Raw genomic sequence first — 26,391 nt, 5'->3', positions numbered from 1 at the left:
TACCAAAACATGTGTCTGTGCTAAAGGTTGTAAAACACAAAACAACATAATTACTGGTCAATGACATATTCATGCTTTTTTTCTCTCAAGATCTTGTGAGTTTATCTTTGTGATGCTTTGACTCGTGTATCTTCAGCTTACAAAGACACAGTGAAGCTTCGTCTTCATCCACACCCTTGCAACAAAACTGTTTTTGTGTTGCACCTCAACGAATAATGAAGATCTATTGATTCTGATATTGAAGATCACCTTGTTTATTTACATATTGTTAATTTAATAAAAAACACTGCTTTAAAATTATATGAAATATATAAAATGTAATATTGCTCTTTTTTTTTCTTTTATTCATCAAAACTGTCCTGATGAGTTTACATGATGTAATCGTTTTTTTAGTATCACTTTAGCCTGTGGCGCTCTCCAGTGCTGCTGATGAGGTCGATCTTTAGCTTGTCTGGAGAATCCCATATCATCATGCCTTCCCACATCACATCAGCATTGTCAGGATATGGGTTCCTGCCACCTTCTCCCCGTACCTGTAAATGTAGCCGATAAAAAGGTCACAGATGTCCAAGTGAAAAGTAATAATAAGAGAGACTAAAAGAAGAATCTAGTAACACAGAGACTCACAGTGAGTTCCTCTTTAGCTTTCAGTGTAAAGTTTTCTTTAAATGTGTATGTGGTGGTTTGGTCGCCGCTCTGTAGTTTTAACTGCCAACCTGCCATCAATATATCCTGTAAAATAGAGTGATAAAAAAAAGGGGGGGGGGGGGCAATGATTAAGTTGACTTCATAAATGTTGTGTTTATAAATAAAAGTGTGTCATTTCCATCTTTGCGTTGTATCTACAAGTGAAAACGACCTTGTTTCAGAAATATTTCTGAATACAAACACAAAACATGATGTTTGTGTTTAGGTAGTACTCATTGTTCACCAGCATGCAAGCAGCAGTACCTCACTGGAAGTGTTTTTCAGACAGATATAGTGACCATGTCTGTCGACCTCGTCTAAAATAATGTCACCTCTCTGTGGTGTGTTAGGTTTGTTTGACTGTTGCTGAGAGAGAGAGACAAAAAAATCCAGATTAGTGTGTGACAGATGAGTGATGTAAAATAGTTGGAGCTTGTTAGAAAATGTGTTTGCTAAAAGTTGCTAAAATATTTAATAAACGTTAAATAAATAGCTAAGAAACTATGTTTATAAGAAAGAATTCAGTGAAGTGCTAAGAAACACAAATATATATTGTTGGTCTTAATATGAATCACAGAAGTAAGTAAACATTTTCATTCTTTCTCAGTGAGATGTTCATGATCCAGATTTTAGCTCTAGTCCCATGAATGACTGTAAGTCAGTGAAGTGTTGAAAACAAGTGTTTGTCTGTCTGTATTTGCCTCTTTCACATGTTCTTTGACGTTTAGTTGTTTTATCTCCTGATGGAAATTCTGTTTTTCATCCTTCTTCAACTTTGTGTCAGCTTCCTTTTCTTTCTCCTGATCACAGACAGTAGAAACTGACGTCAGAGAAAAATAGTCTGACCAAAACAGTTTTTTAAAAATGATCGGACTTTGTTTCCTTTCAAAACTTTGTGCTTTAATACATATATATATTTCATGATGTTGTGTTTATTAAAAAGGGGAGATTTACAAAGAATTAAATACTTGTGTCTTCATATTTTTTCTGTGTGAACTGTGAGACGAGGAAATAAGAGTCCTGAAAGTCTCTGTAATGTTCAGGTTGTTTGGCTGTAACTTCTGTTCTGTGATTGCTGAATGATTTCAGAGGTTTTTGCAGGAAACCTTGAATTTCTGTCTCCGCTGTCTCTTATTGTGTGGATGTGAGTCTTTGTCTGTGTTTGTAATAGAAATCTGTTTTACACACTCAGTTTGGGTCCTTGTTTCCTTTCCTGCCATTAAAAAGCCAATAGAATAAATAATAAATGTAAATGTGCTGCATGTTTGTTTGTTTATGGTTGAGGACAGAGCGAGGTCCCAGTAAATGAATGTGTGTTTGTGCTGAAGTGTTCAAAACAAGAGTCTGTGTGTGTTTACTTCTTTCTTCATGTTGCTGATCTCTGCATGTTTCTTCTGCAGGTGATGATGTTTCCCCTTCATCTTCTTGTCAGCTTCCTGTTTTTTCTCCAACTAACAGACAAACAGATCAACACAAAGGTTCAGCCTGAACAAAACTATCTGGACTGTCAAACATAACAGTCTGAACACGTCTCCAAAACTGTTCACACATTTTCTGTTTGCTTTCAAATCTCTCTTTCTTAAAGAGCTCAAACAGGAAATCTGACCTCTGACTGACCCTGAACTCCAATAATGTCACTGAATATGAGAGCAAGCTGAAGATTTGTGTTTCTATAAATATCTTTATGGTAAAAGAAACACGCATGTGTTCATGTACAGTTAATATAAATATAAAAACAAAATAATTGATAATCTGGTGTCTGTGTTTTTGTAACTTTATCAAAGTTTCAGTTCAGTTTTCAGATTACAGGTTAAAATGCAAATGTTCCAAATACGAGAAATAAACTCCTAAATGGAGTTAAAATATTTTAAAAATGGAAAAAAAATGGTTAAACAACAAAAATGAACAAATTAAGTTACAGACATGACACAATGCCGATAGACTCAATGTTATAATATGAATCATAGAAATAACTGATAGATAGTTTCAGATTCCTTCTTAATGAAATGTTCATAATCTCCCGTTTTTAATTCTAGACCCATGAATGACTATAAGTCAGTGAAGTGTTGAAAACGTGTGTTTGTCTGTCTGTATTTACCTGTTTCCAAAATTCTTTGGTGGGTGTTTTTTTCTCCTGCTGCTGGAAATCCTGTTTTTTATCCTCCTTCAACTTTTTGTCAGCTTCATGTTTTTCCTCCTGATCACAGACAGTACAAACTGATGTCAGAGTAACTAGTCTGACCAAAACCGTTTGTTCAAAATCATCAAAGTATTTCTGTTACCTTTCATAACTTTGTGCTATAATAAAAACATACATTTATGATATCTTGTTTATTAAGAGTTAAATAGTTAAGATTAGAAAAATCAAACTTTATTTTTTACTCCATTTTTTTTTTTTTTTTTTTTTTGCTTTGAACTGTAAGACGTGGAAATAAGAGTTCTAAAGGTTACTGGCATTTTCAGGTTTTTGGCTTTAACTTCTTTTTATTTTGCATTCTGTGATAAACTCTGTGACTCTGTTCCTGTGGAGGCCTCGTCTGCACTTTGTGAGAACTTTTTGAATTACTTTGTTGAAAAAGTCTCTGCTTTTAGGTCTCCACATTCACAGCCAGTTTAAGATGTAGATCCATCTTCCTAATGCAGTGAATATGAGAGCATGCTGAACACTTCTATTTCTGTGAATATCTTTATGGTAAAAGAAATATGCATGTGTTCATGTACAGTGTATATAGAATATAAAAATTATATCATTTAAAATCTGGTGTCAATGTTTTTGTAAACTTTATCAAAATTTGAGCCGATCTCAAAAGTACTTGGCAGCTGCTTGGTCGGGTTTGGCCCCCCTGGCTCTGATGGGCCCCTGTTGGGGTGTGGGGGGCCGTTTGATCCTGGGTCTCTGGGCTCAGAGGTCGGTCTGCTGTGGTGCAGTCGGCTGCTGGCTGAGTCTGTGAGCTCGTAACTGCAGACTCCTGGGGCTTCTGCTCTGTGCCTGCTGGGTGTCTCCTTCCAGCGCTCTCTTTTGCTCTTGTCTGATTCGTGGCCACAAATGTGTTTGTGTTTGTCCTTTTAGGGGTCTCATGCTCTGGGGTTTTCTGGGGCCTCTCCACTTCTGTGATATCTGGTTGTTTTGCCTCCTGCTGGAAATCCTGTTTTTTATCATCTTTCAACATCTTGTCAGCTTCCTGGTTTTCCTCCTGATCACAGACAGCAGAGACTGAAGTCAGAGGTAACTAGTCTGACCAAAACACTTTGTACAAAATCATCAAAGTATTTTTGTTTCCTTTCAGGAATTTGCACTTTGATTTAAAAAGTATATATATTTCTTTTTCAGTGTGAACTGTAAGACGTAGAAATAAGAGTCCTGAAAGTCTCTGAAATGTTCGGGTTGTTTGGCTTTAACTTCTGTTCTGTGATTGCTGAATGATTTCAGAGGTTTTTGCAGGAAACCTTGAATTTCCTTCTCCACTGTCTCTTATTGTGTGGATGTGAGTCTTTGACTGTGATAGAAATCTGTTTTACACACTCAGTTTGGGTCCTTGTTTCCTTTCCTGCCATTAAAAAGCCAATAGAATAAATAATAAATGTAAATGTGCTGCATGTTTGTTTGTTTATGGTTGAGGACAGAGCGAGGTCCCAGTAAATGAATGTGTGTTTGTGCTGAAGTGTTCAAAACAAGACTCTGTGTGTATTTACTTCTTTCTTCATGTTGATGATCTCTGCATGTTTCTTCTGCAGGTGATGATGTTCCTCCTTCAGCTTCTCCTCAGCTGCATGTTGGTTTTTCTCCAACTAACAGACAAACAGATCAACACAAAGGTTCAGCCTGAACAAAACTATCTGGACTGTCAAACATAACAGTCTGAACACGTCTCCAAAACTGTTCACACATTTTCAGTTTGCTTTCAAATCTCTCTTCCTTAAAGAGCTCAAACAGGAAATCTGACCTCTGACTGACCCTGAACTCCAATAATGTCACTGAATATGAGAGCAAGCTGAAGATTTGTGTTTCTATAAATATCTTTATGGTAAAAGAAACACGCATGTGTTCATGTACAGTTTATATAAATATAAAAACAAAATAATTGATAATCTGGTGTCTGTGTTTTTGTAACTTTATCAAAGTTTCAGTTCAGTTTTCAGATTACAAATTGAAATTCAAATGTTCCAAATAATCTAAACTTTTTTGTTCTTTCTATTTCATAATCTTAACCTCATCAATGACCTGTAAACTGCTCCCTCGGGATTATAAAAAGTATAAAAATATTTTACACAAACAAGAAGCATAAATGTGTTTAATAAACTTCTGCTAACCTCTGTTTTACTGGATTCCTCCTCTTTCATGTTTTTCTCCATCGGTTGCTGATGTTTTTTGAGAGCTGGTGAGCCTCCAGACTGAGAGAAGATATGAACAGAATAATTTTGGTTGTTACATAATGTTCTGTAAAATGAAAACATGACAGAAAAAATATGAAGATGGCAACTATATATTTCCCGTCACATTATTCCTCTGATGATTTTTAACCATTTCATTTTCATTTTATTGTCAGTAAAGTTGTCTCTTTCTTTTCTTTAAAATGTTGTATATTTTATTTATAAACATTTTTCCCCACATACATGAAATCTCTCATACTGTTTTTCCTACAGGTTTTGTTGTCTTGTCTCTTTCTGTCATATCACTCACTGGCTCGATGTCCTGTGTCATGAGCATCTCCTGCTCTTGGTCTGGTTCAGTTTTTGTTGTTTCTTGTTTTTTTCGTAAGCAGTGAGGTTTCCTGACATCTGTTAAACGTTTAGACAAGAAAGTCAACATGATGTCCTCCTGAGCTTTCGAATGGTAACACATCATTTATCATCTCATTTTAATATGAATTAATTAAATATGCTGTATGTTTTCTTTTTAATGCAACACAAAGAGGTTTATAACTTTGCATGTGTGTTGCTTTAACCCCTGTAGGCAAAACTTTAGATAATAATTTTGACAACATGGTAAATTAATTTGTGCCTTACTTGTTTTGTTTCGTCTCCAGATGAAAAAAACTCCAATTAAAATCATGATGATGCTTAGAGCCAAACTAACAACTACACCAATGATAATGGGAGCAGCAGAACTGGAGTTGAGCTGGAAGTATTCATCTGAAACAATAAAAACAGAATTACATGTTATTTTAAAAGATTCTGGTTCATTCAAACCAAAATCGAGCATATCATACATTTTATAAACTAGATTTACCTGGAACATGTTTGTGTGTCTCTCTGCTCTGGTTGGTGTTCCTCTGCTGGACTCTGCAGGTGATGTTGTTGCTGTGTCTCTTCTCCACAGTCACTCTGCTGCTGACAGTATAGAGGTCATCAGGACCTCTGAGGGTCTCTGTAGGTCCAGCAGAGAGGAGGTTTCCCTCACCGTCCAACCACAGCAGCTCAGGCTCTGGATACCAGCCTGCAGACTCACACTGTAACACCACTCCTGTCTTGTCTCTGCCAATCCCTCCTAAGCTGATGACAGGTGAGGAGACAGCACCTGATGCTGGATGAAATGTACAATTTAAAATGCTGATCAGTAATGCAAATCATTAAAAATGCAATGGTAATATTTGAATCTGATACAGACTGCAGTTTCCAAGCTGGTGTAACTCACTGGCTGAATCAAGGCATTATTGCAAATACTAGTCCAAACTGCACTGTGCTCAAATATTTAATTCGTTTACTTACCGACCACAAGATCAATAAAAACTTCTTCATCCTTCTCTGGGATGTAACATCTGTATCTGCCCTTGTCTGCAGGTTTTACTTTGGATAGTTGCAGTGAAATGTTTCCATGTTTCAGTTCATCAGTGAACAATGATGATCGACCTATGTAGGACGGATTTTTCATATTTATGAGGTCCTGACCTGCACGCCACAGAAACACAAATCTGGGGTCCAGGTCGGGTCTTGTCCACTCCGAAGTCATCGCAGCAACATTTTCTCCAGGTACCAGGTGACATGGCAAAGTGATGTTTTTCCCAGCTGTTGCAATAATTGGCTGAGTTGGACCAATTAACCGAGACTGACCTGAGATAAAAAGATCAGTTTATTAATTTCTTTATGAATGAGAATTTCTAAGAAATCCCGCTGAACCTCAATCGAGAGATGTTCTTTTTCTTTGTTAAATAATATTTCATAACAAATGTCTTACTTCCCCTAAAATATTCAACCTCTACATTTTTGTATTGTGAATTATAATGTAATGATCAAATTACAGATTCAGTTAGAATTTATAATCTAGTCAAATTAGTCAAAGGTATAACTACTAGGTTACAGCTTTTAAGAATCAATAAGAACACTGAAAGATAACACAAAAATATTGACAAATTAAAACAAAAAACAAAACATTTGGCAATTTGAGCCATAAATTTTATAAACACATACACACAAATAATTACTGTGACCTTATATGTGAAGGTACTTACAAAAATGTACAAGAAGAGGGAAAACCAGAAAACAGTTTCTGAGACAATAAAGGGAAAATCCAGCCATCTGATGATTTATGCTCTGAAAATGGGAAAAAAAATAATACAACAAACAAGTTACTAATAAAACAATAAAACATGGCCGAGTCAGGTTCATACTTTCACATTCAATTCAAATGTCCTTGAGGTTTCTTTGATGGACACACAAATACCTTCAGTTCATTGTTCCATTGTGAATTTAAATTGTTTGAATATTGTCAGATGTAGAATACAGTACGATAAACTAAAACTATGTTTAGTACAACTTTTCATTGCCATTTTCTTATACTAGGTCATAGTTGTAATATTTGTAAATGAAACATACAAAACCAGATATTAATTAAACACTTATTTATTTGATAAATATTGATCAGACAACAATTATCCAGTCCCCTGAAATGCAGAAAGTTTCAGCTTTTCCTCCAGAAATAACTTCGAAGTTATAATGTGTACCTAAATGTAAATGCTCTAAATGTAGACCTGCTATTCTGTACTGTAAGATGTATTCGGTGTATTTTGTATAAGATGGTATTTTAGTAAGATGAGAAAGTCGGTAAGATATAACTTAGACATCAAAAATAAGATATAAAATACAACATACCTCCTGCATGAAATGGCTCTCAATTGAAAAGAACCTACAGTCTGAGTTAGTAAATCATTACTGAGTTAGTGAAACTGTCACGGGTTGCTCTGAGGATTCACTCGCAGGACTCCGGAGTGTGTTTTAACAGAGACGGTTTATTTACAAGATCTTCACCAAGTGTATTTACAGACAGTGCGAGGACAGTGCTATATACAAGATGTGAGAGGCAGGGTTCCAGGGCTCCAGGGAAAACAAGGGAATCACACACGCGCTCACGCCAACCTCTCTCCGCTAGTGACCAGTCACTCCTTACACACTCCACACGGGGAAACACGGGGACGGGTCCGGGGAATCTAGAACAGAGAGACACACGTTAACTTTCTGAGACGGAAGCGTGGGAAACTTGGGCTCGACGTGTACTGACTAGAGTCTTCACAACAATCCAGCGTTGAACAGCTGATCTCCTCCTTCTAATATACCAGCTGGTCTGATGAGGCCCAGGTGTGCACGATCCGGGAAGGCGTGGACCGAGGGCGTGAACCCGCCATGAGTTCCGCCCCGGCAAAACAGGGGAGAGGGAGAGAGAGAGGAAAAAGAGAAGAGAAGGGGGGCTAGGAGTGGAGAGATGCTGATCAGCGCCTTGCCGATCCCGCAGGTCGTGACAGAAACTCAGTATTAGTGAAACCAGACATCCAGTGTGGTGTGTGTGTGTGTGTGTGTGTGTGTGTGTGCGTGCGTGTGTGTGTGTGTGTGTGTGTGTGTGTGTGTGTAAAATCTTCCTCACGAACTTTGAGCCTGTTGCAAGGAAACAGGGTTGGAAACAGATCTGCTATGATTCTTGCAGGAGCATAAAACAACTTTTCTAATCAGGCAGGCGAATTAACCTGAGAGATTGAAGAGCAGCAGAAACTGTAAAATAAGAGAAAGAAAAAAGTTTGGCAACTTGAATAGATGCAAACTGTTTGTGTTGCTGCTACTGTCCCATTTTTGTGTTTAAAATTTACCAGTACACAAGCACTGCTCAAGCAAAACCTAGTAAACAAATGAACAGATGAAGTTCTATTAAATAATTTGTTTCATCCAATGTTGACATTACCAAGAATTTAGAATATCTGTGTTTGTTGTATTGCAAACCAAAGACGAGCGAGAATTTTAGAAAACAGGAAGATGATCAAGAGTTTTCAGAACATGTGCATTTTTGCCTTTTTTGGACAGGACAGTGCTGACAATAGGCAGGAGGAGAGAGTGAGGGGGAATGACACACAGGAAATGGTCTGGACTCAAACTCGCAGTGAGGACTCGAGCCTTCAGTATATGGGGCACCTGCTCAGCCAGATGAGCTGTAGCAGCACTGTCTAATCAGAGTCTGATGGTCAGTTTGAAGACAAGTGTGACTGATTATATGAGCTCCAATACAAGCCTGCCAGCAGCCAGCAAGGGGAGAAATATGAATTGGAAAAAAAAATAAAAATGAATGGCTTTCTTGACCAAGAAATGAGGCATCAAGTTTTATTTAGAACTTTTAATCCTAGCTGCAATCTAGAAATTCAACCATAATAGAAAATGTTCCCTGATCTAAATTATCTTCTAGATCAAACAGCAACACAAATAAAAGCTGCAATGCGTATTACCACAAATGGACATGGAGATACAGTATATATGCATTGAGTGCAATAAATACATGTCTTCATGTGTTGCATAAACTGGCACAAACAGTATTTTTATTCAGTTAATTGGATAGACTTTTGTGAATTTGGAACATTACAGTTCAAAGAAGTTAACATTAGCACTCATTAGAAATTTCCCTTTATATTTGTTCCAAGATAAGAATTGGTGGTTGTACTATTAAGTTTATTCAAAAGACTGAATAAACTTTCACAGTTGGCAGCATTCACGAGACGTTGCCAGCCATTTGCTTCCAGTTTGTCACCTACCTCATGTTGGTAACAGGCCTCATGGGTTCATGTTTTCTCGTCAATGTTCTCAACTTACCTTGGCTTTTGTGTCCCTATAGTAACCTCATCAAGGCATCATCCACCTGCAACGTAGCCACAGAATGCTGGTCTTTAGTGCAAGATTAACTGTTTTCTCCCTTTTACTCGCTTCATGAACTCAAATATCTTGCTACTCTCACATGCCTGTCCTGCCTTCTGCCATCGCTAGATCACAGGAAAAAAAAAAACAATGTTGGAACCTCTTTCATGCATACACCAATTGGATGCTCACCTGACTACCCCCGCCTGGGCCTTGCGCAACCCAGCTGCAAAGTAAGCCACAAATTCAATAATCACTTTCTCACCAGTTACTGTTCTCCACACCCAGATCCTAACCTTAATTTCCCTCTGTTACAGTATCGCCACATTAAGACTCCCCACCAAGCACCCATACCATATCACTGCTTATCTTTGTGTTTAGAAAAATGAAAGCTTCGGAGAAACCTTATCACTGTGCCGTTTTAATTGGCATTTGGGTCCACTCTCACATATCGGCGTCTAGGTCCTTTTGAAGGTCCTGTTACCTTGAGATTTTGTTTTGTTTTGTTTTGTTTTTTTGTAAAATTAAATTAAAGGACGGTAAGTGACGGAAGTGACGGGTATTTTTTTTTTTTTTTGAGCGTCGTTCCAGACCATACTCCATACCAGATGGTGGCGGTAATGCACCTTTCAATTGTTTGCCAACCGCCAATATAACTGTAAGAAAGAAAGAAAGAAAGAAGTGATGGGTAAGGTAAGCGACCCATGTTGTAGGTGACGTCAGACGACGGAGATTTGGCGGAAAAAAAAGCGAATGGTAGCATAGAGTTTAACAAAGTTTCTTTAAGCTTCAGTATTACCAAATATACTAATCAATTGTCATATAACTAACAACATCTGTCCTATCATCTCTAACACCCTGGAGGACAACGGGGAGAGTTTAGACGCTCTCCAAGAATACATCGACCGCTGTTTCCAAGATTTAGTAATGAAGAAGGCCCGGAGTGCATCTTCCCCGCCCAAAATTGAGACGCCGTCATCGAAGAGATGTCGCCCGGCAGACTCCCCCGGCACAACATCCGCCTGCCGGCAAAGACATCGTAGACATCCTGGAGTCAATCAACAAGCGATTGTCCAGTTTCGATGCGAGGCTGTCCCTGGTGGAGATTTTACACCGGGAATTTAAATCTCTGAGAGAATCCCTGGAATTCAGCCAGCAGCAGGTGGAAACGCTTGCCGCTGAAAATGCCACGCTACGGGAGTCGGTCAAATCTCTCACCGATAACGTGACCCAGCTAAACATTGAAAATAAAAAAATAAAAGAGTCCGTTATCGATCTACAAGCCCGTAGCATGAGAGATAATCTTGTGTTTTCTGGTATTCCAGAATCTGCCGGAGAGGACGCGGAGGCAACGGTGAAAAGCTTCATTAAAATCCACCTGAAGCTGCCGGAGGACACCGTAAAGAACATCGACTTTGATAGAGTGCATCGCTTGGGGGGCGTGAGGTCGCGGACCGGGAGACCACGTCCTATTGTGGCCAAATTCGGTCAATTCAAACAGAAGGAACAGGTGAAGAGTCGCGGCAGAGAGCTGAAAGGAACGGACTTCAGCGTGAACGACCAGTTCCCCAAAGAGATCCTGGAACGACGCAAGGTCCTGTTCCCAGTTCGACGTAGCTTCATCCAGAAAGGCTCCCGTGCTGTCATCGCCGTGGACCGGCTCTACGTGGACGGACAGCTCTACCGCGACCCCGGCACCACACCGTGGTTATATTGACTGCACTCCAGATAAGAACCCGCTACACTCTTTTCTTATTCATTCACACTTTCTCCTTTAACATGTGTTTAACCTAGTAATATCAGTATGATGTCACAGCAGATATAACACCGTCACCCTCCGTCATTACTTTAATTGAAATGTTTCCGTTTCTTTTCTTTTTTTTGTTGTCGCTCACAGTTCATGTGGTTTCTTTCTTTCTCTTGTCTTTCACTGCTGTAATCACCTACTTCCCCACTCACCTACAAACAACACCCTCTATTTCTCCATATTTTCACACCACGATCACGCAAACACATCCGCTCAACGGCAGCACATTTACAACAGCCTCACAGCACGCATAGACTTGCAGGACACACGCAAGCCACGCTTGTTCATATTAGTGAATATTCACACACACAGTCAGACTTATGGAGCCTCTCACTACACTAAAGCATATAGTTAGGGCTGGACCAGGTGACCCTGAATCCTCCCTTAGTTATGCTGCAATAGACGTAGGCTGCCGGGGGATTCCCATGATGCATTGAGTTTTTCCTTTCCAGTCACCTTTCTCACTCACTATGTATTAATAGACCTCTCTGCATTGAATCATATCTGTTATTAACCTCTGTCTCTCTTCCACAGCATGTCTTTTATCCTGTCTTCCTTCTCTCACCCCAACCGGTCGCAGCAGATGGCCCCGCCCCTCCCTGAGCCTGGTTCTGCCGGAGGTTTCTTCCTGTTAAAAGGGAGTTTTTCCTTCCCACTGTCGCCAAAGTGCTTGCTCATAGGGGGTCATATGATTGTTGGGTTTTTCTCTGTATCTATGAAGCGCCTTGAGGCGACTTTTGTTGTGATTTGGCGCTATATAAATAAAATTGAATTGAATTGAATTGAACTTTTTTTTCTCTTTCTATTTACAAACAAGTGATGTTTCCACATTCTCTCCACCCGTCTAAACGAAACACCCAGCGTACATCATTAGACATACACACACAATTATGGGCACGCTGAGGTTTGTCACATGGAATGTAAATGGAGCTGGCACCAGAGGAAAGAGGTTAAAGATATTTAACCAGCTTAAAAAACTACAGGCAGATGTTGTTTTATTACAAGAAACTCACAGGCCTGTCACAGGTTTAAACGAACTTAAAACACCTGAGTTTCCTAATGTGTTTGGAGCCTGTTATAATTCTAGACAAAGGGGAGTAGCAATTTTAATACATAAAAATGTTAATTTTACAGTACTCGATACAGTTATAGATTCAGAGGGTAGATTTCTAATTATTAAACTATCAATATTGAACAAAAAACTATGTATTGTAAGTATATATGGTCCAAATGTTGATGAACCCTCATTCTTCCACGGATTTTTTAGTGCACTCTCTGAACACCTCGATTGCACACTCATTCTTGGAGGCGACCTCAACCTTGGACTAAATGAAGAAATGGATAGGCTCAACACAACAGGAACTCAGCGCAATTGGCAATCCACAAATATAATCAAACAGTATATGAGCGACTATGGTCTTTGCGATGCATGGCGCTCCCTTCACCCCAACAGTAAGGAATATTCTTTCTTCTCACATGTCCATCACTCCTACTCTCGTCTGGATTATTTTTTGGTCAGCAGCTCACTGCTGAGTGACATTTCAGACACTGAGATTCACCCTATAGCTGTCAGCGATCATGCTCCTGTATCTTTAACACTAATGCACAAGAATAATACTACGCCAAGTAAAAACTGGAGAATTAATACATCACTGCTTAAAGATGAAGACTTTATTAAATATTTTAAAAAGGAATGGACTTCATATTTAGACTTTAATGACACTCCCGGAATATCTGCTTCTGTTCTATGGGAAGCAGGGAAAGCTGTGATGAGAGGTAAAATAATTTCTTTCTCATCACATAAAAAGAAAGAAGAAAACAAAAATATTCAGGAATTAGAAAAAAACCATCAAATCACTAGAAGAAGCCTACGCGTCCCACCAAGATCAGGAAACATTGAACAAAATACGCAAAACAAAACTAGAATTAAATGAAATTATTAATAAAAAAACCACAATTCCTTGTACAAAGACTTCGCTTGCAGAATTTTGAACACAGTAACAAATCAGGTCGATTTCTAGCAAACCAGTTAAAAATAAATAAAGAAAAAACAACTATATGTGCTGCTAAAGATTTATCGGGGAACACAATATATGACCCTGGAAGAATAAACAACATTTTTAGGGATTTCTATGAAACTTTATATTCACCACAAATAAACCCATCTAAAAATGAAATTGATTTGTTTCTTGACAACGTAACTCTTCCAAAATTACTAGACAGTCAAGCAATGGCACTGGATTCGCCACTGACGCCACGTGAACTCCAGGAAGCCCTGATAAGTATGCCCAATAATAAGGCTCCAGGTCCAGACGGCTTTCCTGCAGAATTCTACAAAGAATTCTGGACAATTTTGGCACCAGTATTCCACGGAATATTGCAGGAAATCGAGGAAAATGGCAGACTACCACCAAATATGAATTCTGCCAACATTAGTCTCCTGCTAAAACCAGGCAAAGACCCTTTATTTCCCTCAAGCTATCGTCCAATTCTCTTTTAAATGTAGACCTTAAAATAATCTGCAAAGCTCTCTCAAAGAGATTAGAGAAAATAACCCCCCTTTTAATTCATCCTGACCAAACTGGTTTCATAAAAGGTCGGCACTCCTCAACAAACACTCGTAGATTACTTAATTTAATAGACTACTCATACAATAAAAACATCGAAACCATAATATTATCTCTAGATGCAGAAAAAGCATTTGACAGAGTTAACTGGAAATTTTTATTTGCAACTTTACACAAATTTGGTTTTGCAAACTCTTTCATAAACTGGATAAGAATATTATACAATTCCCCAACAGCTCGTATCAGAACAAATGACCAGACATCCTCCAGCTTCTGTCTCCTGAGGGGCACCAGACAGGGATGCCCACTCTCCCCTTCACTTTTTGCAATTTTTATCGAACCTCTAGCAGCAGCATTTAGACAGGCTACAACAATTAAGGGCATAAAATGTAAGAACGTAGAACATAAAATCAGTCTCTATGCGGATGATGTATTGCTTTTTCTGCAAAACTCACAAACCAACCTCTCTGAGGTAATTACTCTAATAAACTGGTTTTCAAGAGTTTCAGATTATTCAATTAACTGGCCAAAATCTACAGTTCTTCCCATTAACTGCTCCTTCCATAATTCTTCTTCTGCCCCACTACAATCTGGAAATATTAAATATTTAGGTATTAATGTCTCTCCTAAGCTTTCAGACTTAACTAAATTAAACCACATCCCACTTCTAAAGAAAGTAGAAGGCGATCTGACTAGATGGAAATCTTTACCCATATCACTCATGGGAAGGGTCGCCACTATAAAAATGATGATCTTGCCAAAAATAAATTACTTATTTTTAATGATCCCTAACAAACCATCACAAGATTGGTTCAGATCTCTGGATTCATATACAGTGGGGCAAAAAAGTATTTAGTCAGCCACCGATTGTGCAAGTTCCCCCACTTAAAATGATGACAGAGGTCAGTAATTTGCACCAGAGGTACACTCCAACTGTGAGAGACAGAATGTGAAAAAAAAATCCATGAATCCACATGGTAGGATTTGTAAAGAATTTATTCGTAAATCAGGGTGGAAAATAAGTATTTGGTCACCTCAAACAAGGAAAATCTCTGGCTCTCACAGACCTGTAACGTCTTCTGTAAGAAGCTTTTCTGTTCCCCACTCGTTACCTGTATGAATGGCACCTGTTTGAACTCATCATCTGTATAAAAGACACCTGTCCACAGCCTCAAACAGTCAGACTCCAAACTCCGCCATGGCCAAGACCAAAGAGCTTTCGAAGGACACCAGGAAAAGTATTGTAGACCTGCACCAGACTGGGAAGAGTGAATCTACAATAGGCAAGCAGCTTGGTGTGAAAAAATCAACTGTGGGAGCAATCATCAGAAAATGGAAGACATACAAGACCACTGATAATCTCCCTCGATCTGGGGCTCCACGCAAGATCTCATCCCGTGGGGTCAAAATGATCATGAGAACGGTGAGCAAAGATCCCAGAACCACACGGGGGGACCTGGTGAATGACCTGCAGAGAGCTGGGACCACAGTAACAAAGGCCACCATCAGTAACACACTACAACAGCAGGGAATCAAATCCCGCAGTGCCAGACGTGTTCCGCTGCTGAAGCCAGTGCATGTCCAGGCCCGTCTGAAGTTTGCCAGAGAGCACATGGATGATACAGCAGAGGATTGGGAGAATGTCATGTGGTCAGATGAAACCAAAGTAGAACTTTTTGGTATAAACTCAACTCGTCGTGTTTGGAGGAAGAAGAATACTGAGTTGCATCCCAAGAACACCATACCTACTGTGAAGCATGGGGGTGGAAACATCATGCTATGGGGCTGTTTTTCTGCCAAGGGGACAGGACGACTGATCCGTGTTAAGGACAGAATGAATGGGGCCATGTATCGTGAGATTTTGAGCCAAAACCTCCTTCCATCAGTGAGAACTTTGAAGATGAAACGAGGCTGGGTCTTCCAACATGACAATGATCCAAAACACACCGCCCGGGCAACAAAGGAGTGGCTCCGTAAGAAGCATTTGAAAGTCCTGGAGTGGCCTAGCCAGTCTCCAGACCTCAACCCCATAGAAAATCTGTGGCGGGAGTTGAAAGTCCGTGTTGCTCGGCGACAGCCCCACAACATCACTGCTCTCGAGAAGATCTGCATGGAGGAATGGGCCAAAATAACAGCTACTGTGTGTGCAAACCTGGTAAAGACCTATAGTAAACGTTTGACCTCTGTTATTGCCAACAAAGGTTATGTTACAAAGTATTGAGTTGTATTTTTGTTATTGACCAAATACTTATTTTCCACCCTGATTTACGAATAAATTCTTTACAAATCCTACCATGTGGATTCATGGATTTTTTTTTTCACATTCTGTCTCTCACAGTTGAAGTGTACCTCTGGTGCAAATTACTGACCTCTGTCATCATTTTAGGTGGGGGAACTTGCACAATCGGTGGCTGACTAAATACTTTTTTGCCCCACTGTACTTCTAAATTCCTTTGGAAAGATAAACCCCCGCGTATCAGCTTAAAAACGCTACAAAGAACCAAGGATAGAGGAGGATTAGATCTGCCTAATTTTCACCAGTACTTCTTAGCCAACAGGCTTCAGTTCATCTCAGAATGGTTAAAACATACCTTCTTAGATGAGCCCTGGCTAGATGTTGAACAGGCACTATGCAAGGATCTAGAGATTTCAGACCTACCATTTATTAGCTCAAACATCAAAAGACATGAATGCTTTAACCCTTTAAGACCTACCATAGAACCAAGTCCGCCAGAGCTTATAGTATATTTTTACATGCTGTAGTGCCATTTTTTGGAGCATTTCAAGTTGCTATACATCAATACAACCATTATAGCCCAAATTTTAATAATATGTCTGCATTAAGTGCATAGTAATTACATAAATTGCAAAAAAGTGCAATAAACTACAAAAAAATTTAAAATCATTTTTGCTTTTTAAACATATATTTCTAGTTAGAGAAATTTAAGAGGCTTATCCCTCAAAACTGTAAATACAAAAAAGTTGCACAAACTAGTTTCCCACCAAAGGAAATTTATTTTAAGTGTCTTCATAGTTTTATTTTTGAGATACACCAATTTTCATATACTGCAGGAAAAACGAAAAAATATATTATAGTGCAAATTTGCAAAATAACAGCATATGCATCAAAATAAAATATTTCCAGCAGTGCAATATGAGTCCTCAGCATCCCAGAAACGACACAGAAAGTCATAAAGTGAAACATAACTTTTAAAAACACAAGTATAGGCTCATAAGGCCACGGTGGTAAAAAACTACATTTCCGCAAAATGATGTCACTTCCGGTTTCGGGCAGGTCATGGCGGACATGCGATAGTTCACGCTGATGGACATAGGAAGTGTTATGAACAGCTGATCGGATCGGCAAAGCGTGTTTCTGGAATATTATGTTTTTGTTGCTGCAAGTGTTTTTTATGCAATTTTTGCAAAGCCATATGTGGAAGGAAACTGTGACCTAGGACAAGCTGATGGCATAAGATGTAAGTACAACTCCTCATATGCAAAAAGAATTATTGCGCTAGCTTACATGGTTGCAGTGCTACCGGGATTTAAAAATAGTTACGCAAAATGGAGCTTGTCCGCTCCGACCGGCTTTAAAGGGTTAAAAGCATCAACATCAGCTCTTCTCTGACAGCATGGTGGGAGTTTCTAAAAATAACGGAGTCTTCATTAATCCCATGCAAACGTACACCTATCTGGAATAACCCTGACATATTACAAAACAATAATATGATTAATTTCCCAGAATGGGAAGGAATTAAATACTTAGAACATATATTAGAGGGAACAGAATTTATTCCATTTGACAGACTAGTTACACAATATGGGATCAACAAGAAAAGATTTTTAGAATATCAACAAATTAAATCCATAGTAAAAAAGAAATTTAACCTCAGTCAAGTTGAAGTACGAACACCACCAAGTGCGGTACATTTTCTTACTCTTAAATCCCCCAAATTATTATCTAAAATATACAGAACACTTTCTAAATTAGATGAATCAATATCCCTTCCTATTGCAAAGTGGGAAGCAGATTTATCAGTCAGCTTAGACCAAAACTTCTGGTCTCAGGTATGCTTAAAAACCTTTAAATTGATTAAAAATCCCAGTCTGCAATTAATACAATACAAAATACTACAGACTTATCAAAGTGTCTGAAATGTAAAATTCCAACCTCCCCTTTAGTATGCTTGTTGGGAAAATTGGATGATGTCACTACAGAAACTAATACAGTCCACGTGGTTTTTACTACCCTATGCATCGCCAAGAAAACGGTCCTCATGAACTGGAAAAATAAAAATAATCTTAATTCTAGCCAATATAGAAACCATCTAATAGATCACATTAGTCTCGATATAGCCTCTGCCACCACATTAGATCAATCCCTCTGGGCTCTTTTGATCGGCTCCATCACCTAGCGGGGGTAGGGGGTCGTGGTTTGGTCCCGCCTTAGCTATTGTGGTTGATGTGGAGTTGGGACGGGCTTAGGGCGCCTGGAGGACCCCTAGAGACGTTATCCCTGGAGGGCTTAACCCGGGGGTTGTGTTCATATTGTGTATAGAGTATGTTTGGGGAGTGTGATTGTGTGTACATGTCCATTTATGTCAATCCTTACGTTGGGTGAGTGCTAAGTGTTTGTATATGTGTGCATGAGGGTGGGAATGCATGTTTGTGTCTGTGTGTGCCTGTTTGTCTGTGTCTATATGTCAGGTCGGGTCTTAGACTCCACCTCTCTGGGAACTCCCAGGCCCTCCAAAGTGTGGAGGCCTATCTCCCCTCACCACACTCCCTGCCGGTGACTGATGCCCTCAGGGGTCGGTGCATTGGTGGTTCTTGGTGTCCGGGGCTGGGCGCTCAGGTATGTACCAGCTCACTCCCGGTGGCTACTTGGCGGGGCCTGGCGCCTGTTGCTCGGTCTGGTCTCCTCAGGGGTGCGGGGAGCCCTCAGGCCTCCGGCCTCTGGGCCTGCGGCTCAGTTCACTCTGGCACAGCTGGCTGCTGGCAGAGCCGGCGGGCACGCCGGTGCAGCCCCCTCTAGCTTCTGCTCGGTGGCTACTGGGTGATGCCTCGTCTGGGGATCCTCAGCCCTTCCCATGAGGGTGGCACGGATGCCCCTCCGGTGGTCCTCCTTGGGCTCTCGCACTCTGGGGCCTCTGGATGTCTGGGGCCTGGATCTCCTCCATGCCTGCTTCATGCCCTGGGGGACAGGGCTATGGCTCTCTACATCCTCTTGCAGACCATTACATGTGGAAACCATTTGAATACAAGCGCACTGATCCACACAGGTGTGCACACGGGTGTTCACTGTTCGTAGACTTAAATTACACCTTTCTTGGCTGCTACTTCAAAGCACATTGTGCGCTGTCTGTCCTGCGTGCTGCACAACAACATTGAATATTTAGTATTTACTGCTGTTTACACTTAGCTAGATTAATGCGATGGTGTTGTGTTTAGTATGTTGCTTTGTTTTTTTTTTTGCTTGTTTTCTATTCTTTCTCTCTCAACAGGTGATCCAGGAGATTTTTTTTTCCCTTTCTCACTGTCCCTCTCCCCTTCTGTTTTTCTTTTCCTTCCTCTTTCTTTCTCCCTTTCCTATCCCTCACTCATGTCTGTCCCGTCTGTAACAATTGAAAATAAAATAAAATAAATAATAAAAACAAAGGTCGATCAAATGGACCAATACGGCAATGCCACGAGGATCCATTTGGCAAAATAAATCCATTGGGTATCCTTGTTGGTCTTCAGACAACAATTCTGACGGCTAAAGAACCAAATGGGACAGGCAAAAAAAATAAATAAATAAATAAAAAAATTAAATTAACTAAAGTAACAAAGAACATGAACTTAAACATGTTAGCTGAGACTCAAAGCACCTCACATGAAATGTAACATTCAGTGAACTTGTATTATTTATCAAAACAAGTTAGCATACACATGCTAATATGTAATCACTGGCATTAAACATGTGATTCCCAGCCACAGAGCTATCAACTTACTATAATCACAAGACGTTTGGATGTCCTTCAAGAAACCTGGAGAGCTAACAGTGCTAATCACAGTGTCACAGTGCTGCGTCAGTGATTAGAACTGTTGTCTCACAGCAAGAAGGTCCCAAGTTTGATTCCACCGCTTGGTTCCTTTCTGTGTGAATTTTACATATTTCTCCATGTGTGGGTAAGCAAACTGCAGTTGATTAAGGCTGGCTCCAAAAGTAGGATAAACCTCATAGACTCCCAGAATTTCAAAAATCAATTAATTATCTGCAATAATGATTTTTGGTTAAAAATGCAGCATAGTTAATTATATCAGCCCAATCAGAAAGTCTCTGCACCGGTATTATAGTTCAATGTTAGCATGTTATATTGCCCTAATTCACAAATTCCACTTTCTAAGCAAGCTTGTTAGAATTAGCTGGCATTAGAAAGTCAGAGAAGTCAGGTACTGCTGATGTTGCAGGGTGGGATCAACAGGGCTCTCCCTGGTGGTTTTCAGAGGTTTGACAATCTGGTGGTTCTACACCACATATTTCAATAAATTGCTGTGCTTATTTCAAATTTCCCTAGAAAAATATAAAGGAATGAGTAGTGGCTTAAGCCTTTTGAACATTAATGTATATTCTTTATATTGCAAGTTAGTCTCTTCCAATCTGAGAAATGCATTCCTTTTTCAGTGGTTGTCATGTGTAGTACTTGCAAGTGTGCTAGGACTAAAACAGATGTCATATTAGTGTGTAGTGGAATTAACTAGTGCTGGTATAAGGGTGTGAGTGTATAAGTGTGAGTGAAGTACTTGTCTTTATTGTACATCTTTATTTCATGATATTTTATTCTTTCTTACAGGCCACAGAGAGCAGTGACACCTGACTCCAAAAGGCATTCTCAATTTAAACCTGTGCTGAAAATCTGAAAAAGAACAAGACAAATGTTTGTATATAAAACTGTAACTATAATTTTTACAGTTTTTTTTTTTTTTTTTGAGACCTGCAGCCCCGACCTGATGTGGACGAGAGGACAAATTTTGATTGTTCTACTGTTGTTCTATATGGCACCTGGGTGTCTCCATTTTTCTAACAACGGCTAACACAGTGGTTCCCAAACTTTTTTTGCTAGGCCCCCCTTTGTTTTACAAGAAAAATGTTCGCGCCCCCCTTCTCGCACGTGCACGCGCGCATGCACACGCACAAACACATCCTCCAACCACACACACCCATGTTTTGCTCCATTGCAGTTTATTTCACACCTCAAACATTTAGTAAACAATTAAGCAAATACAAGTAATCTGCAATAAATTACAGGTAGTAATAAAATAAACTACTAACTCTTTTACCCTACGTCCACACCTACATGGGTATTTTTGAAAATGCTGCTGTTTCGTCCACATGTAAACGGCGTTTCGAATCACCGAAAACGGAGATTTTTTAAACTCCTTTTTTCCGTTTATGTGTGCACGAGGAATACAGAGTTCGTCATGCAACGTCAAAGGTATGTGCCTTTTTTCACGTCACGCTGTGCGCATGTTATTGTTTACATGAGATGAATTGCAGAATGGCAGATAGAGACAAAATACTGTTAATCTGACTATCTTCAGGTTTTAAAGCTTACATATAAACACACAGTTACTGTCCCTCCATTTAGTAAGGCAGAGGCGTCACGTTGTGATTATTTTACGTGTAGTTGTTTTTTTCCTGTGTAATAATATTCAACATTGCTATCAATACATTTTTCAAAAAATGCCTCTCTGTGCAAAATGGGTTTAAAAACATAAACAACTGTGGGATACTGTTAGTCCGTGATTTAAACAGCCCAGCGCTGCTCCCGACGAAGGGAAAATCAATTTTGCAGGGGAGACCTACCTCGGCACTTGTGCAGGTGAAACCAAAGGGAAGATATGCTTCACCATATTTTCTTTGGCTTAGAATGAAGTTGTTTTGGAAACATATTCAACTATGCTTCATCTCCTGCTTTACGTTTCTGTGGGCGCCCTGTGCTAGCAGTGTCCAAGCGATTTGTTTTTTTTCCCCCCTTTTCATTCCGCGTCCCCCTTGCAATGGCTCTGCGACCCCCTAGGGGGCGGGCCCCACACTTTGGGAAGGTCTGGCCTAACAGATTGTGCTATAAAGTAAACTGAATGCTATCCCACATGCAATTAAGTGACACAAAAGTGATATTACTAAAACATCAACAGGTAAAATAAAATACATTTCAATCACAATGACAAAATTTAGATATAATTCATTTCAATTAAATTTTATTTATATAGCACCAAATCACAACAACAGTCATAAAGACAAAGTTCATTATGTTGTCAAGTAAAGATCGTACAATAATACAGAGAAAACCCCAACAATCAAAAAAACCCATGTGAGTCCAGTTCCTTGGTGACAGTGGGGAGGAAAAACTCCCATTTAAGAGGAAGAAACCTCCAGCAGAACCAGGCTCAGGGAGGGGTGGACATCTGCTGTGACCAGTTGGGGGTTTAACAACATTCAAGTTACACATTTTAAAATTGCTTTCCGACTTACACACACAGATGCACATATGGGTGCCTTGCAATTTGCTTTGTCACACCAGCTGTTGATGTAAACATAAATGTAAAATAAATCTTTAAAAATAAAAATCAAATCAGAAAGCACAGCACTGATTTTTGGGCTGTTCCTTGACTTCTTTCTGAGGCTCCTTCAGTCTCTTTTTCTTCTGCTTGGACGGACTCTTGATGTGAGAAATCTGCAAGTCAGAAGCATTAAGGAATGTGAGACATGCTGTTTTTAAGGCACACGAGTAATTACACAACACAGTCACACATGCCACTAATTTAAATTTTAAAGGTCGGTGAGATATATTAATAACATATATTATTTTTTTAGATTTGTTTATTCCTTAAAGTAAACAGACATTTTATCCACAATTATTTGACATTTAATCAGTTCATTAATTAATAATAAATGGTTGTTTTCTTTGTTGGCATTGATTTTCATTGATTACCATGTAATTAGAGTTCCTTTTCTCAAACCTAATAAAATAATAAGTGTGTGCTCCTCACTGGTCAACAAATTAAAAAGACAGACCTTCTCCGTTTTGATCTGCAAGGTCTGAATTTTTTTCTCAGTTTCCTCTTTGTTCTGTTTCTTCTCCTGGAGTTGAATAAAAAGTGAAAAGACTCATGAGAGCAGATTATACACTTGTTGTCAAGGTCTTTGCCTTTTTGTTTGTTTATTATTGCTTTGATCTTAAATACTGTGTTATGTTTCCTCCCCAAAACCTATAAGGAGACTCCCTTTAAATCATATTTCAGTTCTGCTTATAAAATAAAAGATTTGATCAGAAGTTAGTCAGTAAACTGAAACAGAAAACTGAAACTGAAAACTGAAAACTGAAAACTAAACGCGTTATTAAGGTACAGGGAGGTTTTCATCTTTATTGGGGAAAGAATTCAAACATAAATTCAAAAAATCTAACCTTTATCAAACTGGATTTCAAAGGACAACACAGGAGAGATGACCATCCACAAAGTTTCCAGGTCTGATGAAGGACTCTACAAGTGTAAGATCTTTGATACTGGAGAATCGCCAGAGAGCTTTTTGTTTTTTTCTCGTTTGGCTCTTGACAAAGGGGGTTGCACTTTTCTCCTCTCCCTTATATTTCTTGCTTGGCTTCTCGTGTCCTTGTCTAGTCTCGTCTGCTTTTCTACTTTTGCCCTGGAAGAGTCTCAAGTTCTGTTCTCTAAAACCTAAAAGAGGAATTATGGATTTGATCAACTGGTCCCTGAATGCAATTGACACCCTCTTCTAAACGAGAAGCTTGGGCTCGTGTGAACCCGAGTGTCCTGGAAGGACGTTCCCCGCCGTATACACAATGGACGGGTGGAGGAACTGGAGGGTCATATGCCTGGTGGGACTGTCGATCGAGGACGTTGAAGACATCTACCTTCTACCTTAGTTCTTGATGATTGGAGCTGACTTGGCCCTGGCTTATCGAAGATTAAAGAAAGTGGAATCAGCTGTTCAAAACCCCACAAGGCTGCCCGCTGTGAATGAAACGATGGAACGAGTCGTGACTTCTCAAAATGGGCTCATTGAACGGAGCACGGATAAGATCTTGGAGAAGCTCATGGTCTCCAACGGGAGATTGGGAGACCAGAGATGGACTGTTAGATCAACTGTAGAATTGACATGCAGTTGTTCGCACTAAAGGAAAACCACCATTATTTCATGCGGCTACCATATCGGCGCCAGCTGAGGTTTCAAGGCTGGAGCTGAACACAAACAAATTATCTCCCTGATAACAGACTCTGTTTGGATTGTTCCTTCCCAACAAACCCCCATCCTGGATTCCAAACGCCTTCGATTGCTTATCTCCAAGGCCGAGGTCAGACAGCAGATCTGGATTAATAGCGCTTGGCAGGATGGCTGTGTCTACATCGGCTCCCCTCTCACCCCCTTACCCACCCCAGTTGCTTGTCATGTGGTTTATGGTGTTGTGATGTGGATATGTTCGTGCTCTCTGTGCAGAGAAGTCTTTTTTATTTTCTGTTCTCATGCTGACCTCCCATAAGGAGCCCAGTATAAGTAGAGATCTCCTTTTTTTCCTCCTCCACTTGCCCATTGTATTGTACATTTCACTGTTTTTCCAAATTACTACCTGTCCTCCAACGTCATGTCTTTGCTATGTATCAGGGGGGGTCCAATTTCACTGCAGGTGTAAACTTTGCATGTGACAAATAAAAGGCTTGATTGATTGATTTACTGTCACAGGTACAAATTCAGTCATTTTAATTAAGACATTAATAGCTAGAATTAATCATAATTAATCATAATTGAGTATCGAATAATACCTTAGTACAGCGGTCCCCAACCCCCGGGCCTCGGACCGGTACCGGTCCGTGAGTCGTTTGGTACCGGGCTGCGAGAGTTGAGGCTAAGGTGTGAAATGTATGGTTTTGAGGGTTTTTATCGGTTTTCAGCGTTATTTCGGTTTCGTTTTTATCGTTAACTCGGTTTTCCTGGGTCTTTTCACGTGTGTTATGAATAAATCTTTTTTTTTGGTACCGGTACTAGTTTTATTTTGTTGTATTTATCCGCGACACCTTAAAGGCCGGTCCGTGAAAATATTGTCGAGCATAAACCGGTCCGTGGCGCAAAAAAGGTTGGGGACCGCTGCCTTAGTATAACTAAGTGAAGCTAATCAGTTTCCCATTCTGTCATTTAAAGTTAAACCTTGTTTGTTTTACAGCAGATGTATTTTTATCGTTGCAGCACTTCACAGAGAGACCTGCTCATCTTCTTGTTCTGTCGTCCACGTGTTCCTAATGTTGAGGACTATTTTCAACATTGTGATGGTGGTTCTGCTGCTGTTGTTAGTGGGATTACTTCACTTTGGAAAACTCAGTGTTACACAGAAATAAATGGTATTTGCAGATAAAGACTAATTCATGACTGATGGAGAATGTTCTGGAAGTTTTAACATTTAGAGAATGAAACAGTGCAGAAAACTGGACAATCATAAGAGCTACACTATGACAGGTGAGTGCAAATATTGTAAAAATACTTTGACTTTATTTTTCTTTACTGCAACCTTTTTCTCCTGCAGTATTCAGCTGATTGCTGTTAAACTTGTCATGCACAGAAGAGTTTAAAACCACAGGCCTGCTGAGCATTTTTAAAGACCTCTCAGTATCTCAGTTTACTCAGCATGTGGTGATTTTAGATGCTGCAGACACTCGAGTAATTTTAGCTTCTTAGATACAAACCACTCGAGAAAATGTTTGTGTCTTTGTTCAGAGCAGAGTTAAAATACTTCAGTGTGATCATTTCAGTCTCAGCTTGTGGCTTCAGAATTCTATATAAACCTTGTTGCTGTAAACATGTCAGCTTATCCTCTGCAGCTAAATAGTGAGCATGGCAAGAATAATAACTTATATATATATTAACATATTTTAAAATGAAGGGGCGTGGATGTCAGCTACTACTTGCATTTTATTCGTTCATCTTTAGATTTGTTAACTGTTTTTAAAAAATTGACAAAAAAATATAAAGACAATCCCAGTGTCATGCACTCGGGTGTTGGAGATTTGGGCCTGGCTATTGTTCCGTGCTGAAGAGCGGCCCGACACCCAGTGAAAATATAATGTATGAGAAAAGAAAGAAGCAAAAAATATGTTTATACAGCACAGGAAAAATGAGAAAAAAAGTTTTGGAACTTTATTTATTTTAGTAATAAGTTTATTAAT

At 39.5% G+C, this 26,391-nt stretch overlaps 1 protein-coding gene across 1 annotated transcript; it reads right to left on the bottom strand.

Moving 5' to 3' along the window:
• Window positions 1-395: 395 nt before the first annotated feature.
• On the bottom strand, window positions 396-7,209 carry LOC146390159 (uncharacterized). The gene is made up of 14 exons (XM_084920821.1): window positions 7,137-7,209; window positions 6,397-6,738; window positions 5,918-6,211; window positions 5,695-5,820; window positions 5,369-5,466; window positions 4,999-5,079; window positions 4,381-4,476; window positions 3,501-3,881; window positions 2,786-2,884; window positions 2,046-2,138; window positions 1,389-1,487; window positions 952-1,053; window positions 628-732; window positions 396-533 (listed from the first exon to the last, which is right to left on the bottom strand). The coding sequence occupies exons 1-14, from the start codon at window positions 7,201-7,203 to the stop codon at window positions 396-398; spliced, it is 2,121 nt and encodes a 706-aa protein (XP_084776947.1). The 5' UTR covers window positions 7,204-7,209.
• Window positions 7,210-26,391: the final 19,182 nt, after the last annotated feature.

The sequence above is a fragment of the Perissodus microlepis genome, chromosome 3, assembly GCF_051167445.1.
Source record: "Perissodus microlepis isolate ML-2025 ecotype Zambia chromosome 3, ASM5116744v1, whole genome shotgun sequence".
In the NCBI taxonomy this organism is placed as follows: domain Eukaryota; kingdom Metazoa; phylum Chordata; class Actinopteri; order Cichliformes; family Cichlidae; genus Perissodus; species Perissodus microlepis.
The sequence above is the reverse complement of the archived record's forward strand: the minus strand, read 5'-3'. Positions and strand labels throughout refer to the sequence as shown.